Source organism: Coffea arabica, chromosome 7c (assembly GCF_036785885.1).
Source record: "Coffea arabica cultivar ET-39 chromosome 7c, Coffea Arabica ET-39 HiFi, whole genome shotgun sequence".
Taxonomy (NCBI): Eukaryota; Viridiplantae; Streptophyta; class Magnoliopsida; order Gentianales; family Rubiaceae; genus Coffea; species Coffea arabica.
The window spans coordinates 37446105-37466481 of NC_092322.1; the positions used below are offsets into that span (position 1 = coordinate 37446105).

The 20377-nt window shown below is 33.1% G+C and overlaps 1 protein-coding gene across 6 annotated transcripts; it reads left to right on the forward strand.

The window, feature by feature from the left end:
* The first annotated feature begins 351 nt into the window (after positions 1-351).
* Positions 352-8063, forward strand: LOC113698347 (uncharacterized). 6 transcript variants are annotated; one of them, XM_072056777.1, is made up of 13 exons: positions 352-676; positions 1077-1143; positions 1607-1678; positions 2772-2846; positions 3322-5601; positions 5692-6000; positions 6092-6179; positions 6258-6371; positions 6490-6711; positions 6802-6894; positions 6987-7073; positions 7192-7535; positions 7768-8063. In XM_072056777.1, the coding sequence occupies exons 5-12, from the start codon at positions 5432-5434 to the stop codon at positions 7474-7476; spliced, it is 1368 nt and encodes a 455-aa protein (XP_071912878.1). In that variant the 5' UTR covers positions 352-676; positions 1077-1143; positions 1607-1678; positions 2772-2846; positions 3322-5431; the 3' UTR covers positions 7477-7535; positions 7768-8063. The 6 variants fall into 6 exon arrangements, with proteins under 6 accessions (XP_071912878.1, XP_071912882.1, XP_071912879.1 ...); XM_072056781.1 differs by having other exon boundaries at positions 6258-6362; XM_072056778.1 differs by having other exon boundaries at positions 2775-2846.
* Positions 8064-20377: the final 12314 nt, after the last annotated feature.

Consider the following 20377-nt stretch of genomic DNA (forward strand, 5'->3'; position numbering starts at 1 on the left):
TTTAAAGGTATGGCAGACCTTGCTAGGGCCAATATATGCACACAAGTCAGCAAATTTATGCAACACATAACACCAGAAATTAATATCAAAATAAGCACATGCTCAATGGAACTTGCTATTTAGTTGAATTGGTTGCTTGTAACTCCTAGTCACTATGGAGACATTGAAATGCAGTGTAAGAGTTTTCCTAGTCAAAAAGTCGAAATACAGTTGGCCATTCACTACAAAAAATTATTTTTTTCGTGACAAATTTTTCATGACAAGAAACCTTTTCGTTAGGAAAACCATGCTTTTTATGACAACCCGTCAAGTAAATATCCTTCAAAAGGTGCTGCTACTTTAAATGTGTTTTTCTATTTATTTCATTGTCTAAAGTTACTTTCCCCACATCAATTCGTCAGGAAAAGTTTTCATTCTCCCTCCATTTCTTTCCCACCAATTTTTTTCCCCTCTTGGACCGAAAAGGAATTTAGAAGGACATCTTGTCCTTATGACATAGACACCGGGAAATTCAAGAAGCACTTTTCCCAAATCTCTACTTTTGGAACAACAACAACAAAGTACACTTTCTCCAAATCTTCAGCTTGTCTTCATCTCCAACAACAGAGAACAACAACGAACTCCTCTGAACTTGGCTTCATCTCTTTCAACAAGAGAGACAACACGATGGTCTAAGGTGATGTAAAAATCAAATAATCCTTCAATTTTGTCTTGAATCAGCTCCCTTTCTCCGAATCCCCCTTCAATTTTGTCCTTAATTGACTGTGAAATGACGGTCCTACAGATCATCAGTTCAAGTTCAGTGTCAAATATTTTCTCTGCATAAAAATTGACTCATTTGTGATCTAAGTTTTCAGAAATTGTTTTGGAGAACCTCATTTGGCCCCTTAAAGTTTCAAATTTGATTATTTTCATTATTTTGGTTGAGAATGAGGAATTTAGTGCAAATTTGATAGGCTCCCATCTCCCTGATGTTCACAAAGGAACGGTTCTTGGAAAACTTGTTCTTGCGTGTGAAGAGTTGAGAATTCTGCACATGTACATATAAAATTGATTTGCTAGCTCGTTTTTGGCAGAATGGTGCAGCAGTCTGGTGCATCAGCTTTCGGAAAATTCAGGGTCAAGGATTGACTATTCTTGGAGGTGAGTCCTTGACAGGTTCAGTTCCCATTGGGCAGATATGACTTGTAAATTGCAAAATGAAATATTACTATATGAGCAAAATGGGTCCTATATTTTGGATTAACTCCAGAGTAGATCCAAACTTACGGTGCAATGTTCACATCTAGGTGTGCTAGACGCTTGTCTTGTGTCGAACATTTTTCCTGATTTATCCTTGTTATTTGTCTTTCAGTTTTTTGTCATACATGTGATGGGCAACCGGCTTTCAACAATTTTATCTACTACAATTTTCTTTCATTTTTCAATGTCTGAAACCTTGTTAAGGATTCATCTCTGATTGATCATTTAGTATGAGTCTTCAATGTGATGGCAGAGATACATGTTCAGTGTTTCTGGTTTGTCCTCTTGTTTTGTCATGAAAGTGTCTGAATGAAACTGGAATTTGTTTCCTATTTTTCTTCATTATTTGTTTCCTTTCATGCAGACCTTGTTCTGAAAGACAAGATTGTTGTTTATGATTTGGCTGGCCAAAGGATTGGATGGGCTAACTATGACTGTAAGTTCCCATATCAAGAGCATTTTGCAGCCGTTGGCTTGATTTTTACAGTGCCTTCTATTCATCATTATCTGATTGGATTAAAAGGGGAAACTTGGATTAAAAGTGAAATTGTTTTCTCTGATACAGATACACTTGAAATTCAGTTTTTAGTTCAAGATTCGCAGAATTTGGGAGGTTTGGGTTTTAATATGGGAATAGTCACATAGACAGATTGGCACAGGTCTAATTTAATATAGGACGTGGGAGCAATTCACGCAATAATGCGACACAGTCAAGTGTATTTTAGATTTTTTGGCTAAGGGCCCCTACTTATAAATTTGGAGCTGATCTCAAGGATAAATATTTATGGTGAAGTTGGCTAGTTTGATATTATGTCATGGGGAGCATTAAAAATTTGTACCAGACGAAAAATGCATCAGCAACTGGCCTATATTGTTAGGGGCTTTTATGTATTGGTTTGGGTATTTGGAGTCTATGGTGAAAATGGACCATCTGGTTTTAGAGGTTTGGTTGGAATGGGAGCTTTTGGTTCTTTTTGTTAAGAGGACGGCTATACATCCATCGTGTCCAACTAAATCCATGCAAGAAATGTAGGGAGTAACATCCAAAAAAAAAACAGTTTCACAATCATTGGCTCTTTCTGGTTTTCTGAAGTACTATAATATCCTTGCAAGTTTTATACCATAGGTTTTTTATGCCAGTTTTCAGTTAGCATTAGTAGGCAGGAAAAAGAAGGGAAACGTAAAGAAGTGCAGCACTTGTAAATTCTTTATCTAGTGTGACAACTTGATTATTACTCCTATTGGACAAAAAGTGATAGAATGTGACTAAACCACTACTGTTTGTCTTCCTTGCTATAGTTCCTAATCCATAACTTGACATGTTCCAAAATGCACTAGCCCGCCATCAATTACTGAACCCAAGTAACCTAGCTAGCTAGTTGGAATGGATCTTTGAATGTTCTAAGTTTCAGAAGAAATCTTGATGATTTAATGTGGATCCTTATCCAAAGTCAATCCTGTTCACAATAAAATAGTTTTCAGTCTACCTCAGCAGAGAAATATCTAATTTCGCATTTCTTCATATTCAGCAGAACAGACCTGCATTCTCACTACCTTGATAGAGAAGATAAGGAACAACCAGAGAAAAGATTGCATAATTTGAGGTATGTGGTTATTTGGTAGCTTACCATAAAGAATGAAAAGTGTTTATCATGACTGCTAGTTTCTTGCAAATTATGTTATGGTTTACATCCTTATTTGCGTAAATCAAGTTATGGGTTATGATGTTTAATGTTTTCTATATACTATACAAGAGCATATACAATTAAACAATAGGAGAATAGTACAATCAGGAATGTGTTTTTAGTTTTATTGAGTAGTATACCATTTGGTGTAATCAGTGAATAATCTAATGTGTTTTCAGTTTTATTGAGTAGTATTGCATTTGATGTAATCAGTGAATAATCTAAGTAGCTTGGAATTCATAACTAAGCCATAAAAAGTAGGTAAATTGTGAATAATTCTATGTCTTTTTGCCTCCTTTATCTTTTTATAGCTAGAAATTGTCTTTCCTCCTTTTTGAGTTATTCATCTTAACAATGCCTTGAGTTTAGTAAGTTAAGACTTTTCTTATTCTAGGTATCGGAAATGGATAAGAGCTGGATAAATGATCCAAATATTTTGTCAAGTCATTATAAGTTTGGTCTTAAGGATTTTATTGAATTTGCTAAGACCAATGGTATGGGATTGGATGGAAAATTATTTTGTCCCTGTAGGAGATGTAGGAATTCAAAGAGAAAAAGCATTTCTCAAGTTGAATCAGATTTATCGGAAAAAGGCTTTTGTATGTATTATAAAAATTGGGTCTTCCATGGGGAACCATTTTCTGCACACTCTTATATGTCAAGTGGAAAGAACAATAACCTTGATGAGAATGGTGTTGGAGGTGAGACAGATTTCATCAATGAAACAGTATATAATGACTTTGATATGAATGAAAATGGTGAATCTGATGAGTTACCTGATTTATTGGATGAGATAAGAAATGCACATGAATCAGGGACATCGAGTGAATGGGATTCAAAAAATTTTGACAAATTGTTAAATGATGCACAAAGAGAACTTTACCCGGGATGCAAAAAATACTCCCTGCTGCGTTTCATTGTTTCCTTTCTCCATATCAAAGTGATGAACCATATGACTAACAAGGCATTTGACATGATGCTAGAATTTTTAAAAGATGTGTTACCAGAAGGAGAAATACTTCCATCTAGTTTTTATGGGGCCATGAAAATTCTATCTGGTATTGGTTTGGGGTATCAAAAAATTGATGTCTGCAAATTTGATTGTGCATTGTTTTGGAAAGAAAATGAAAAGATGGACAAGTGTCCTATTTGTAAAGAATCACGATGGAAAGTCAATAATGGCAAGAAAAAAAAGTTCCACAGAAGGTGATGTGGTACTTTCCATTAAAAGCTAGGTTGCAAAGACTTTTTATGTCTTCTAAAACTGCTGAAGACATGAGATGGCATGAGGAGAAACGGGTTAAAGAGGAAGGTATCATGAGACATCCGGCTGATTCTATTGCTTGGAAGGATTTTGATAAGCAATATCCTGATTTTGCTAAAGATTCTCGAAATGTAAGACTTGGATTGGCCACGGACGGATTCAATCCATTTGGTAACATGAGCAACTCATATAGCATGTGGCCAGTTATTCTTGTACCTTACAATTTGCCTGCATATAAGTTTATGAGAAAGGAATTTCTTATACTATCACTTCTTATTCCTGGTCCACGTGCCCCTGGAAAGGAGTTAGATGTGTTCTTAAGGCCAGCAATAGATGATTTGAAAGATTTATTTCATGGAATCAGCACTTATGATGCATATAGTGGACAAAACTTTCAAATGCGTGCAGCAGTTTTATGGACTATATCAGATTTCCCTGCATATGGCTATTTGTCTGGATGGAGCACCAGTGGGTATAAAGCATGTCCATGTTGTCTTGATGATACTGCTTCACAAAGACTAAGAGGCAAAATATGTTTCATGGGACATCGTCGCTTTTTGAACCATGACCACTGTTGGCGAAAGCAAAAAGCTCATTTTGATGGAACTATTGAAACACGCTCCAGGCCAAAGGAATTTTCTGGAGAACAGGTTTTAAGACATTTAAATTCCTTGGCTGGTGTCTTTGGTGAGTTTGGTAAGAACCCAGTTACTCGGAAAAAAGGAGTTGATAAAATTCAGGGTAATTGGAGGAAAAAAAGTATATTTTTTGAGTTACCATATTGGGAAAAACTCTCCATGAGACATTGTCTGGATGTGATGCATATCCTTAAAAATACATATGAAAGTTTAGTAGCAACATTGTTGAACATTCCTGATAAGACAAAAGATACTAATAAAGCTCGTGATGATCTACTTGACATGGGAATAAGGCACGAACTACACTTACATGATGATGGTACAAGGAAAACAAAGCCTCCAGCCTTGTATGTGATGTCTTCAAGTGAGAGAAAAGGATTTTGTGATTTTTTGAGTTCAATTAAGTTTCCTGATGGGTATGCTGCCAACATTTCCAAGTGTGTTAAAGATGGTAAACTGATGGAACTTAAAACACATGACTACCATGTCCTCTTGCAACGACTTATTCCAGCCGGCATTCGTGGGTATTTGTGCAAAGAAGTCAATGAGGCAATTTTTGAGTTAAGTGAGTTTTTCGAGATTTGTGTTCTAAAACCCTTGAGATGGATGACTTGGAAAGGTTGGAGAAAAATGCTCCATTAATATTATGTAAGTTGGAAAAAATCTTTCCTCCTGCCTTCTTTGACATTATGATCCATTTGATTGTTCACTTGCCAAAGGAAGCAAAACTTGGTGGGCCAGTACATCCTAGGTGGATGTTTCTATTTGAAAGGTACTTCTTCCTTATTTGTTTGACTACAAATTTTGTTATTTTACTTAACATTCTGTTTTGGATAGAAAATTAACTCATGCTTTTGAAAAGGTATCTTGGATCCCTTAAAAAGTATGTCCGTAATCGTGCTCGTCCTGAAGGCTCGATTGCAGAAGGATATATTGCAAATGAGTGCCTAACATTCATGTCCAAATATCTCCATGGCATTGAAACAAAATTCACCCGCAAGAGACGAAACTATGACTATAATCAGGATAAGGCAGAGGAGCTGGTGGTTTTCTCACTAAGTGTTCGCCCATTTGGACTTGTTACACCTCCTACTAAATTATCTCAAGTTGAACTAGATGTGGCTCATAAATTTATATTGAATAACTGTGATGAAATAGAAGAGTACAGAATGTAAGTGCAATATGTATTTCAATTTTATATTTTCGATATTACTTCTTGTGGTTTATTTTACTTTATATTGGTAATACAATCTGAATTTCAGTAAGCATAAAGAGATGCTGCAAAGGATTCATCCTGAAAATGTTGATAGCAGACATGAAGATCAATTCACAGAGTGGTTCAAAGATCATGTAAGTTATACATATTATAAAAATAAGTTTATTAGTTATTGAAAACTGACTAATAGAGACTCGTCTTCTATTTTATAGATAAATCAGTTACACATTGATAAATCATTGGATGTTTCTGAAGAGCTGTGGGCATTAGCAAATGGTCCTATACCTTTCATGACAAAGCATTACTCAGGATGCATTGTAAATGAAGTTCGTTTCCACACAAGATTACACCGTTGTCTTTTATAATGACATTTAGTGTGTTAATATTTATTTTGCTGACTTGACCAATTCTAAAAATGATCTATTTCTTAATGGTAATTTATAGGGATGGTTTGACTTCAAGGATTGGGAAACTGATCCTAATGTGGAAATGTATGTGGATGACATGCTTCAGAATAGCTATAGGCAGTGGAGGAATACTATGCACATAGATTATAAGATGTTGAAGGCAGCTGGAAAAGATCCACTTACCTCATGTCCTTATGACTGGATTGAGCAAGATGAGTGGAAAAGTATGTGTGATTGGTTCGAAGATCCTATATTCAAGGTGATTGGTTCTAGTTTTGTTTACTTGCATGATCTTAATTCTTTTGTTGCCTTTTATGTTTTGTCTAACTATCTTTTTGGTATTTAATAGAAAAAATCAGAAGCCAATACAAAGAACCGTGCCATGTTACCCTATCCGCACACTGGCGGTTCAAAATCAAATCATGTTCGAGCACAAGAGATGGTATATTACTGATTTTTTATTTCCATTTTGGCTTATATTTATACTAGGAAGAAAACTAGAGCTAACTCGTGATCTTTTATGCTATAAAATAGGTTCCACCAAGTGCAATTGATGCCTGGACTGCTGCTCACATAAAAAAGGATGGCCAATTTGTGAATAATACTGCAAAATCTCTCGATGTAATTTTCACTATAGTCGGCTGATTCTAGTAACTTTGTTTTTTATTAGTAACATGACATTTACATATATATTATACATTTAATGACTCTTTGAGTTATGTGAATCTAATATGTACAGGATGAGTTAAAAGAAGAGAGAAGGCAATGCATCGAGAATGGAGAAATTGTCAATGAAGTTAAAATTATGGAAAATGTCCTAGGAAAGAGGGCTGGTCGTGCCAAAGGGTTGGGTATGGGGGTCATACCACCCCAATCTTCTCGCAAACCCGAATCTTCAGCTAATAGAGCACTACTTGAAGAACTAAAACAGTGCAAGGAGAAGATTCAATGCTATGAGGAGCGAATTCAAGCACAAGATACCCAAATCCAAAATCTTGTACAAAGCCAGCAAGGGATACAATAAATGCTGCAAGAATTCCTCGTTTGGAAACAGAAGCAGTGTGGAGGTTCTTCCTAGTAATGGTGAGTTTGTAGATCTTTATTCGAAACAAATGCATTTATGTGCAGTTACTTACTATTGTGGAACAACTTGGTTACTTCAGCATAGTAATTATTCTTGTATTGCTTGTCCTCATGATTAGGTGGTCCCTAAGCAATTTGTAGTGATCATCCATGCATCATAACAAAAATACATATTTTCCATGCCATTCTATTGTTTCTCTGATTTCAGATTTTTCTTGGTTTTATTGTACAGGTTTGGGATGAACGTTTGGGACTGCTTTTGGCTTTTGGACTGCTTTTAGCTCATACTGAAGAATTCCTCTATTTTGATATCATCCATGTCTAGTATTTTGTTGACCATGGAATTGAAGTCCATCTTTTGATTTTAGCACATGTTAGGTATATAGCAGTTATCTAGGGAGAAATAGCAATATTTATATTGGTTTCAAATCATGGAATGTAATGATATGTCAATGTTTGACATGGTTAACTTTTGTGGTTTGACATATTATGGTTGCCTACTAATGAAATTTGTAAAGTTTTGGTTGATATTTTGCTTGCATACTTTTATATTTTGATTGGGTGGAGTGTTTTAGTAGATGATATTATTACTTTGTTGTCACTAAAATTGCTAGGCTTAAAAATGCTACATGGTGAAATTAGAAACTAATATATTATAGTGATGCAGCTGTCGTCAGGAAAAATGATATTGAATTGTCATTAAAGTACGTCCAGCAAGTTTCAATGCATGACTTTTCTTGACAATCGAAAATTTAGTGACAAAGTTCAGGGTCTTTCCTGACAAAGGTTCGTCAAGAATATGAGGACTTTTCCTGACGACCGAATCGTCACGATTACCTTTCTTGATGACACGTCACAGAAAATGGAACTTTTCCTGACGAGAATTCCACTAGTTGTCAGGAAAACCTTTTGCCGACGGCGTATAGGTGACCAATTTTCTCTGACGACATGAGCGTCACGAAAACTTTTCCTGACAACATACGCAACTTTTCTTGACAAAGATTGTTGTCACTAGAAATATTTTTTTTTGTAGTGATTTTTGTTGTCAAAAGCTGAAATAGAAGATTGACTAGTCAAGGGTATTTTGGTTATTTCTCAGTTTACAGAACTCCAAATTGGATGATTCTAGAAGCATTAGAAACCTAACTCAAATGGTTACAACTTTCATGTTTTGCACAAGATTTATTTTAGCCTCCATCATTGAGAAAATAGTAGTGGAAATTGGTGCAAGAACAGAGTAAAGTTGAAAATTGATAAAAAAAAATGAGGAAACTTGCAATAAGGCAAAATAGGGGGTAATACGCGACCTCATGCCTATGTTTTCATGCCCGTGTATTCTTCAAATGAAGCTGCAATTTGTACCTCAACTTGTTCTGCATTCACATAGCTTTTTCAGCTATTCTCCAGCTCAAAATTTCGGCTGCAGCTATAAAAATAAGTGTGGAAACTTGTAGAAGCATATTTTGGGAATCTCAAGATACATTTCACATCAACTTTAACAACTCGTTTGTAACTTGAATTCCTATATAAATAAGGGCTTTGGAGAATATTTTTGATAACTTTGGAAGGCTGAAATTGTAGGCTTTATTAGTTTTTCTTAGTTCATTAATATAGTATATTTAGTATAGTTTATTCATCTTGTACTTGTATCTAGATTTGGATAAAGAATTGAGAAGCAAAGATGGAGAGTTGGAGCTCATGTGTCAAGGGTGATCTCTCTCCTATCACTTCCTCTTTTGTATTTGATTTTATGTTTAGTTATAATACAAGTTTGAATTTTATCATGTGTTGCTAAAGTTTAAGTCTAGAGTTATGGATGAAATTTCTATATTTTGTTAGTAATATTTATTTGATTATTTGATGATATTATTTTAAGCACGATGTTTACCACTTTTGCTTTTCTAATTATGGCTAACCGGTCATTAATTGTGATAATCTTAAGATGTTAAGTTTGGAATGAGAATTGGGATTTGACACAAGTTCAAAGAAGTGCTAAACCTATGGAGTTTACTCACAAGAGTAGAAGAGCAACTTTGTGACTTTAGTAGCTTGTTCCTTGTAATTTCATAGAAGAAATGAATTTGTCATTAATTTCATAACTATGAGAGTAGGTATGACTTAGTTACAAATATAGTTGATTTACTACGAGAGTAGAATTCACATAGATTAGGAAATTATGCTATAACTAGTCAAGATAATAATTTCAATTAACCAATAATTTCACTTGCAAGAGTAGTGAGGATTTCCATAGTCCTAGGAGCTTTCTTTTGTTATTTTTATTTCTTTTATCTCATATCTATAGTGTAAATTTAATTTCTTACACTTGTGATAGTTTAAATAATAAAGGAATTTAAAAATCATAGGTAATTGACAATCTTCCTTGTGGGATCGACATTTAATATCTCCTATACTCGATAAACAATCTGTATACTTGTAGAAAATAGGGTGTTTAGCTTTTATTAAATTTTGGTGCATGGTAGAAACTCGTCAAATTTTTTGTGCCATTGTCGAAGAAGATTTGATTAAATATCGGTGCTAATAATGACTTTATTGATTTAGACATTTTTACTTGTTTTTCTTATTTTTGTTGTTTCTAGTGTCCTGTTTGTTATGTTTAGTGTCTTGGTCAGTCTTTTGTTTTGTGATTAATGTTTTGTTTTTAATTTGTATCTTTTAAACTATTCCTTTTGACTAATCTTGCTTTTGTGAATGTTTGAAAGCATTTTTAGATCTTAAAGAGGATAGTAAACAAAAGAGAATAAAAATTTGAGAGAAGAAAGTTCGGCAATGGACTATAATTTTTAAAACTACAACTATGAAGGTAACCAATAGATTTCCAAAATTATATATTTTGAAGATAGTTTCAGGTGTTTAAAGGTTAAATTTGGTTATATAACATTAAAAGTTCAATTGGACATCATTACAAATATGCTTGAATAAAAGAGTAATGTTAATGCTTTCAATTCTTATCATTCAATATATGACTTGTGTGGAAGTTATCATGCTACTCATACATGTAGGCAAGTATAAAATATGCGTTATTATGATGAATTGGGATATTGCAATCCTTGTTTTGATCAAAATGGTCCTAATTGGGATAATTCTTATATTTATGATTGGGATACTATGTGTGCATATAATGATTCTCCATGTTTTATGATTATCAACATAAATATGTCCAATATGAATCTAAATCATCTTGAAAATTAGTTATAGAAAGTTAGTTAATGCAACTTCCGACTGTTTTGATAGGGTTGAGAAAATGTTAGATGAATTAACTTCTCACTTTGATAGAATACAAGATCATATACTATATGAAATTATTTCTTCTAATGATATGCAAAATGACCCTAGCATAAATGGTGGAGATATTATATATAAAAATGAATTGCATTTTGATGAAAATGATGAATCTAATGTGTGTTTCAATGAGAAAATGTCCATTTCACAAGATAATATTCTTGAAACTAATGATAAATATTGTTAGAAAATTGGTTTAATTTCTTTTAGATAGATTTCTTATTTTGTGTGGAAGTAACTAGTTTTCTAATTGGTTTTAGTTACTTGAAATAGTAGTCAAGAAATTTTCTATTTTATTTAAAATTAGAAGTTATTTCCTATTCTGTACAACTCTAGAAATTAGAATTGGTTTTATATTGTTATTTAATTTTTTTTTTGGACAAATAATGTTCTCTATAAATAGGTGGATTGGCATACTACAAAAAGACACACAAGAACACACAAAAGGCGACATATAACCTTGTACATGGGTGGTGAGAGAGGGTTCTTGAGAGATAAGAAATAGTATATAAGAGTTGGGTTTATGTTCAAGTTGTATTCTTGTATAGGATTTTTCTCTAATAATAAAGAACGGGCTTCTCTCCGTGGATGTAGGTTCAATGGTAGAGGCGAACCACATTAAATATTGTATATCCTTTATTTTTCATACTTGTAGGTTGTTTGCTATTAAATTGTTGTGTACTTGATATCTTAATAGTTATTTATTTCATATTTGGATCCTAACAAATGGTATCAGATCTTAGTTGCGAGATTGGGTGCTCACAAGCACTTGGATCCCAATAAACTGAATAGTTTGATCAAAAGTTTGGTTGCTCAAGGTTAGATCCTAGTTAACTATTGAGATCAAGTGGGTTGATAGTTGTTATCAATTGAATAATTTAATGAGTGGTATCCTTGTTTCAATGACTTGGCAAAATGCATTGAAGGTGAAGGATGGAAAGGCGAAAAGCACGGAGACACTTGATGGTAAATCTAGACAGGTAATTTAAAAGTCAAGAAAAAAGTGGAGTCCAATGTTGATTTTGGACGTGAATCGATGGAGATTTTCTTACACCTCCAATAATTGATATTTCATCCCGATGGCTTTTAGATTTCGATTATATTTTTGGGTGGTGTGGCACATGTTCCAAAGAAGCAAAAAGATCTAATTTTCATACGCCAGAAGACTCTAACAGTTATGAGTTTTTTGTTTTAGGTGGAGTGTTGGAAATCACACGTGGTGAGATGGTTCTGATGATGGGAAGAAGTATGATGATTTTACCACTTGGTTGCCTCAATGGTTAGGGTTAAAACCATAGTTACTAAACCCGACCCGGAGAAGAACCCGGTGCAAGAAGTGAGTCAACAGGTTACTGGTTCACTCAGTGGGTGAGTGGTCCAACCGGTGGGTCACTAAATATACTTAAATATTATATTTCATAATTTTCAATATGGTTGAAACTATAATAAACTATATCATAGTAAATACTCAGTTAGTCCAATTTATTATAAAATCATTAATTCTTATAAGAATTAACAAAATCTAAATTTAATTAGTAATCAACCAAATATCTAAGTGTAATTATCTAGTTTATTTATGAATTTTAAGTGCAAAAAGTTATTAAGAATAATGTTTGTCTTTAAAATGAATTGTGTAATATGCTATTTTTTAAATCCCTTCATAACTTATAGAATTTGGGGAATAATAAAATTTTATTATAAGATTCCAATTGTTTGATGAAATAAAATAAGAACAAAGGTCTAATATATAGCATATGAGGGCTAAATAAGTATAAAAGGAGTTGTTGGTCCAGAGGTGAGCGCGCTTTGTTCTGCTGCTTGGGGTCCGAATTTTGATTCTTCCTAGCAACATTTTCTAAAAATTTTAACACAACAACCGGTTCCTTATAAAATCGTCCGGTTCAACCGATTGAACCGCCGGTTGGTTGACAAGTCAACGAGTTTCTTGCATAAACGATCCAATTACCAACCCAGCCCGATTTCATAGCCAGTTTATCGGGTTGATCGGTTGAACCGCAGGCCCGGGCCGGGTTTAATAACTATGGTTAGAACTCACAAAAGAAGATCTCCAATTGCAAGTGGTGGTGAGAAGAAATCCTGCAAAGCGAGATGGTGAATTGAGACACCTTTTTATGAATCAACTGGAGATTGGATTCGGGATAACTGCACTTGTTTATTTGCTAATTGAATCAAGGTGTCAGAACTATGTTGATTCGGGTGTGTAGTTCGGTACCATATTATTTGGTAGTTAAAGGCAAATTGTTACTAAAAGAAATTTTCGTGATGATGGAGATTTGTTAGAAAATTGGCTTGATTTCTTTTAGATAGATTTCTTATTTTGTGTGGAAATAACTAGTTTTCTAATTGATTTTAGTTACTTAAAGTAATAGCCAAGAAATTTTCTATTTTATTTAGAATTAAAAGTTATTTTCTATATAGTACAAGTTTAGGAATTAGAATTGGTTTCCTGTTATTATTTGATTTTTTGGGTAAATAATATTCTCTATAAATAGTTGGATTGGCATTATACAAAAAGACATACAAGAGCACATAAGAGACGATATGTAGCCTTATACATGGATGGTGAGAGAAGGTTCTTGGAGATGAGAGATGGTATATAAGGATTAGATTTTGGTTCAAATTGCATTCTTGTATAGGATTTTCCTCTCATAATAAAGAACGGGTTTCTTTCTGTGGACGTAGATTTAATGGTGAAGTCGAACCATGTTAAATATTGTGTGTTGTTTATTTTTCATACTTGTAGTTTATTTGCCATTAAATTATTGTGTACTTGATATCTCAATAGTTGTTTACTCCATACTTGAATCCTAACAAATCTCAAGAGATCAACATTAATGATTCATATTTTACCCCACTTGAGGAGTGTTTTAAAGGTGTAAGTTCTAAAGATGTTATCTTCTAAGAAGGTCATGCGACATTTCTTTTGTGACTACTTAAATGATGCACATTTAAGGTAATATCTATAAATCACTTAAGATTGGTAAATCACTTCCATCTCTCTTATTATTAGAATAGGAAAAAAAGTCCCAGTGGCCCTCTAACTATTAGTCGGGTGAACTTTTGACCTTGCAACAATTAAGAGTAAATCTTTGGCTCTCAATCTATCAAAAGTGCAAAATATTGGATCTTCTGTCAAGTTCAGCCGTTAATATTGACGGAAATTGACACCACATGAAACACATGCTGAAATATGAAGGGCATTTTAATCTGTCCAGCAATTTTCTATTTAGTAAAAAGGGATTTCTTCCTGAACAAAGAGCTGTAGGAAGAAAAACTCCATGGCAGCTGAAGAGCGTCTACTCAAGTTTTTTGTTCCTTGTGGTTGCAGATAATTGATTCTTTTTCTTTTTCTTCTTTGTTTTCTCGTCCAAATTAATAGTTTAATGTTTCTGAAGAATCAAAGAGTGATCTAATGTTGCTGAAAAATCAAAGAGCGATCATAGCTGAACCCATCAAACCCACAAGAAAGATCCGGGGATAATGGGTCATGATCTGTCTCATTTGCTGTAGCTTGATTCTCCACTTTTAATCCCTCTTTTAATCAACAACTAATTCTGATCTTCCTAAGACATTATCCCATTTTAGAACTTTATGGTCTCGCAGCTCACACATAGACATGCCAGAATCCATCAAGATATCTAATGAAGAAAAGTTGGAAAAATTTCCACAATTCTGGATATATGCCATCCTGGAGTGGGTGATGATAATTTTACTATTCATCGATGGGTTTATTGCCTTTATCTGTAACGAACTTGAAAATTATTTGATTTGAGAATCCCATGCTTGCTTTGCACGAGGATTGATCATGATTTGGTTCACAGAAACCCAAATTTCTATTACAATGATTTGATATGTGAAGTTCACAAGAAAGATAATTCTTCCACTGGATGAAAAGGTAAGTAAATTATGCTTCTGGGATCAAAGCCTTCCTTTACCAAATACAAAGGTGTCAAGCACAGGAAATAAGGCAAATGGGTTGTAGAAATTCGCCACCTCTTTACGGGAAAGAGGATCCGGTTGGGTACCTATAATTCTCCAACGGAAGCTTCAAGAGATGAGTATAGGTGATGATGGTCGACGAATTGCAGGAGCTTCCAACCACTTGTAGTAGAGGGAGAGAGAATGGTAAAAGAAAATAATTAAGTCAAACTGAGTTTTACTCCTTTTTATTGAGTGGATAACAACTTGAACCAAAATGCCCCACGTATTTCGGCATGCATCTCACATGGTGTTGGTTTCCATTGGTTTTTACATGTAAACTTGACAGAAGGTTCAACATTTTACACTTTCGATAGATTGGGCGCCAAAAGTTAACTCTTAATTGTTGGGGGGTTAAAAGTTCACCTGACTAATAGTTAGAGGGCCATTGAAACTTTTTTCCTATTAGAATATGTGGCTTTTACTATTGAGCCACTATTTGTTGATCCACCACGTCCAAAAATGGTGGATTATTCATTAACAAAACTTTATTGACAAATGAGGTGAAATAGTCAAACTAATGACTATAAAAAATCGCTTGTTGGGAAACAACTTAATATTTTAGTGTTTTATTTCAATTTAGTGCGATTTTAGGGTTTAATTATGTATTGATATTATTTTGTTATGTTTGTTTTGTAGGAATGAAAAATAGAAACAAAGGTGACCAAATGAGGTGAATCAAGGATCTCAACAACTCAAATTGAGTAATTGTGGGTTTTGATATGTTAAAGGGAGTTGGAATGCATATTTAGATCATTTTACATATGCATGAATTGATTATTTTGAAAAAAAATAATCTAGAATGTATTTTAGAAAATTGGGGTCAAATGGGTAATTTTTAGAAAATAGAAAAAATTCTGCATAAAAAATGCAAAGATGAAAAACACAGGCAAAGTCCGCATTTTTGGATCGCATTTTAGTGTATATTCAAGGCAATTTGATAAAACGCGGGCCAAAACGAGAATAACCCTACGTTTTAAGCCTGTTTCATTTCACCAGCTAATTAAAAATGCAGGCTAGAAAATGCAGGTACAATCCACGCTTTCTTTCCATGGGTTTTCGATTCTGCAAGTTTCTAAAAAAGAATGCACTCAACAAAACGTGGCTCTCCCTGTGTTTTGTCCTTATTCCTTTTAAAACAAGAAAACATAGGCTTGTTTCTTCTTCTTCTTCTTCTTCACACACACCTGCATTTTTTACACTCACTCACACACACTTCACAAAATCTCACTTTCGCTCCATTTCATTGCAAGAAATTATCAACCCAACATCATTTGACCTTAAGAGATTCATGTTAACCGATTAAAATTCAAGAAAAACACCTCAAAAATCAATTTTAAGAGGATTGAAGGTTAGGGTTTTCAAATCTTGTCCAAACAATTAGGGGTCAATTAGAAGGTATTTCATAGGATTTTTTTCACCATTCTCATCACCGATCATCCTTTTATTTGATTAAGGTAAGTTTCTTGATCAAATCTTTTTATTTTAGAAGTTATTATTTTTCAAATTTTCTGAGTTTTCTAACATTTTCTAATTTGGAATTTTTTATGATGATTATGGATGTTTGTTGCTTCTAATATGCTTAATAAGGGCGTTTAAGCATTTTTAAATATTCAAATTTAGCAATTTGATACTTTATTAGTTCTTAACATTTTACAATTTGCTATATTTGGATGAAATTAGAAAATTACTTTGGAATGTTATTGAGCCACTTTGATTGATGTTTATGGATAAAAAAATAGTTGGTTAATGATGATTAACAATGTACATTGCTTATAAAGAGTGATTTTAATGAATTTTGGGGATAATTATTGGCTAATTTTGTTAATCATTGTTTATGACTAAAATGTGGATTATTATTAATAATTAATGATTGATATAAACTTAGTTATTGTCAAATTCTCTAAATGGTACATAATTATTACTCATTTTGATAAATTGGTGGTTTTGACAAATTTTGGGTATCTTTAAATGTCATGTCCTTAATATCATAAATTTGGGCATTCTTGAATATTTAGTTGATTTTTGATAGCATAAGGATGTGTACTTGTGGTTATTGAGCCAATTATAATCCATACACGTGAATGGTGATTCTATAAAATGTCTAAGATACTATAAGTGACAAGGTTCTTCTTTTAGGTGTTTTATAAGAATCAATTCTTGTATAAGGTGTGAATTATGTGACTTTTAATTGGTGTGTTAGTAGTTTATAATAATTTCTTCTTTAGATACTATGGTAAGGGGAAGAACGACTATTATTCACAAATCTTCTCCAAATAGTGAGAAGAGTGTAAAAGCGGCACCTTCTCTAGTACCTCAACAATAGAGATCGCTAAGGGGCTTATTTAGGCTGCCATCTCTTCCAAATTATGATGTCGAGTGCTTCACTTCAAAGGATAATCAAGATTGGTTTGAGGAGCAAGAACACATGTAATTCATCTATGAAATGTATATAGCTCTAGAGATAGATGCTATATATCGCATTACGAAGGCTTTTGAGCTATTGGGGTGGGGCCCCTATTCTTGCTCTCCCACATCATATCTATCTAGATTTGGTTCAAGAATTCTATACCAGCATTGTCAATAAGAAGGGCCATAAAGGTGAAGAGGTTCGATCGTTTGTTTGAGGGAGACAGATGATCATTACTTGAGATACAATCGCTCGAATTTTCGGGTGCAATGATCGAGAACTAGTTATTGATTTAAAGAAGGGGTTTACTTCACTGAACAAGTATCTTCACATGCCATGGTAAGGTTTGGTCTCTAGTACCAACCATTTCAATCATCTATCTTGCACGTGTGTTTGACTATCGATACCACCTTATCATTTATGTCATGTCACATGTGATACCCAAGAAGAAAGGCCAAAGAGAAGTTCAACATAATGATATCTATTTCTTGGATCACACGTTCCATAACTGAGAGTCCCTTTTTTCTCGTATTTCGCTCTCGAATATCATCATTAGCAATATAAGGATGACTGTTCGAAGGAGTATTAGTTCCTATTGATTGGGTTTCTATGCCTCCTATTTTTAATTTTTGAAGCGGAAAACATTAATTTGGAGGGTATACCCTAAGTTTCGGTGAGACCATTGGAGGAGTTGAATGTTACTGGCATGGGTATTCCTACTCTTACTGACATGGGTATTCCTACGGACAATTTTGTCGCCCACAGAGAGAGAGGTCAAGAGATGCCGGTCACTCCGAGAAAGGCGAAGCCGACCCTTCTACTTCGGCCCCACCACCACGGCCACCACCTCCACCTTCCTCCTCGAGATCCAACTGGCAGCACCTTTTCAATATGCTAGACTGTCATCAGACTCAAGTCGTGGAACGACTTGATCGAGTCGATGCTCGTCTAGATACCTTTGATGTTCGATTGTGTCGTATGGAGGATCACTTTGGCATCGTTTCTTCACTACATCCTACTCCTTGAACTAGTGGTGATGATCGAGAATCTGTTGGAGCTAGCAAAGGAGGTGTTGGGCCTGCATTTTGAGTAGCTCCTTATGTCTTTGCTTCTATGTTCTCTATGTCTTTTCTTTTCTTTTCCTATGTAGGGTACAATTGACTTTCTCTTTTGCATTTGATTTTTGAACAGTGTTAGTAGATGTTTATGTATTTTGTAAAGGTTCGTGCATCATGGTTGATTTGGATCTCAGTTTTTGCACTTGGGAGTATTTCTTTTGTACCTTTTGTAGTTTTTCTTTTCCTATGCATTGAGAACAATATCATTATCATTATCATTATCATTACTATATAAAAAGTATGAATGTTGGTATTGGGGAGTGCAAGTGTAAGCACTTTTTTATCTTAGTTTTTGCTATTCCTAAATTACCCTTATGTCTTTTAATTAGAATTATTGCATTTTAAGTGGCACTAAATAAAAGAAATAAAACACTCCAATTGATTACATTTTAATGGTATTGGTAATTATAATTAAAAATTCCTCATTCAAAACTATTTACCTACCCTTGGACTCCATCTTCTATTATTATACGTATCAAAATTTCTTAATTGAAGGATGAAAAATTTCTCATTAGTCATTAGTTGAGATTGTTAAAAAAAATCAATTTCAAAAAATATATATTCTCTGGAAAATGGAGAAACATATAATGACAAGAAAAATTCTTATTCATCTGTATATCTTCACACAAATATCACGAATAAATTTTACAATTATGCACTTTTACCAATATGAAGAATTTTTCATGTTGCACCCAATAAAATTTCAATATACAAAAAACGACACCTTTATAACTAAAATAGCAGTATTAAAGAAAAAAGAAATCTAAAATAGCACAATGCAAACCACTATTATCATTAATAGCAACCGATCAAAACAAGAAAAACTAAAATAAGATTGAAAACAATTTATAAAATGACATAAAGTAAATAGAAAATGAATTAAAAAGTTAAATATAATTCAAATAATACCAAAGACAACATCCAAATCATTGATATCCAAGGGAAGACAAACATTGTTATTGACAATAATATAGTAATACTTCATTTGTATTAGTTTGAACAAATCAAATCCATCTATCAAGTCAGAAACCATCTCCAATGATAAAATAAGAATTATAATAAGAGTAAATATAAAAAAAGAATGATAAAATGAAAATGATATCCAAATTGTTTTTGGTGATATCCAAAATACCCTTATTTTTCTAATGATTACATATATTTATTGTATTGCAATATTAGTGAATAATGGAAGCAGTTATGAAATGAAAAGCTTTAAAATTAAGTAAATTTCATTTATGGTGAGAGTTGTAATTAAACAGATTTAATGCATTCCAATAATTGATAATAATGATAGCAGTTATGGATTCAAAGTTGGCAATTAAAAACTAAAACACTGCAGTATACAAAAAATTAATATTAAAATTATTAATTAGCCACAATTCTCATTCCAATTTCATGATCATAAAAAAAAACTAATATTAAAACAAAAAATATTGTGCTGATATGAAAAAAGTAGACTTGTTGCTCTTGCTTCGCATTGGATTGTGCTAAAAACATGAATAAAAGAAAAGAAAAATAGAAAAACTCCAACTATCTCTATCTATAAAATTTCAATTGTTAGAATGTACAAGCCAAAAAAATTTTATGTGATGGATCATTTATACTCCATTATTGACAAAAATAGAATTAACATAATACAAAGAATTCAAATTACATATATGTTTATTTTTCTAACTTAATTATATTCTTCGTTTATAAAAAATTGTGATGATTGTGGTTTATATGCAATAGAGTCATGAATATACAATAATTTTGGTAAAACATGATATTATCAATATTTGATATGTTAGAGTTCAAGCTATAAATAAAAAAGTGTTTGGTTCATGATTTCAGATTCAATCTTAAGGGATATGTCAACTATATTGAAATGTTTTCTGTCTCTTTTCATTTAATAAAATTTTTAAAAGTAACTAGCTTAAAAAAATAAATAACATAAAAATACTATATTATGATGTTGATGATCAAAATTTCATAAAAAATTTTAGTATCTGAAAAATAATATATTTTAAGATATT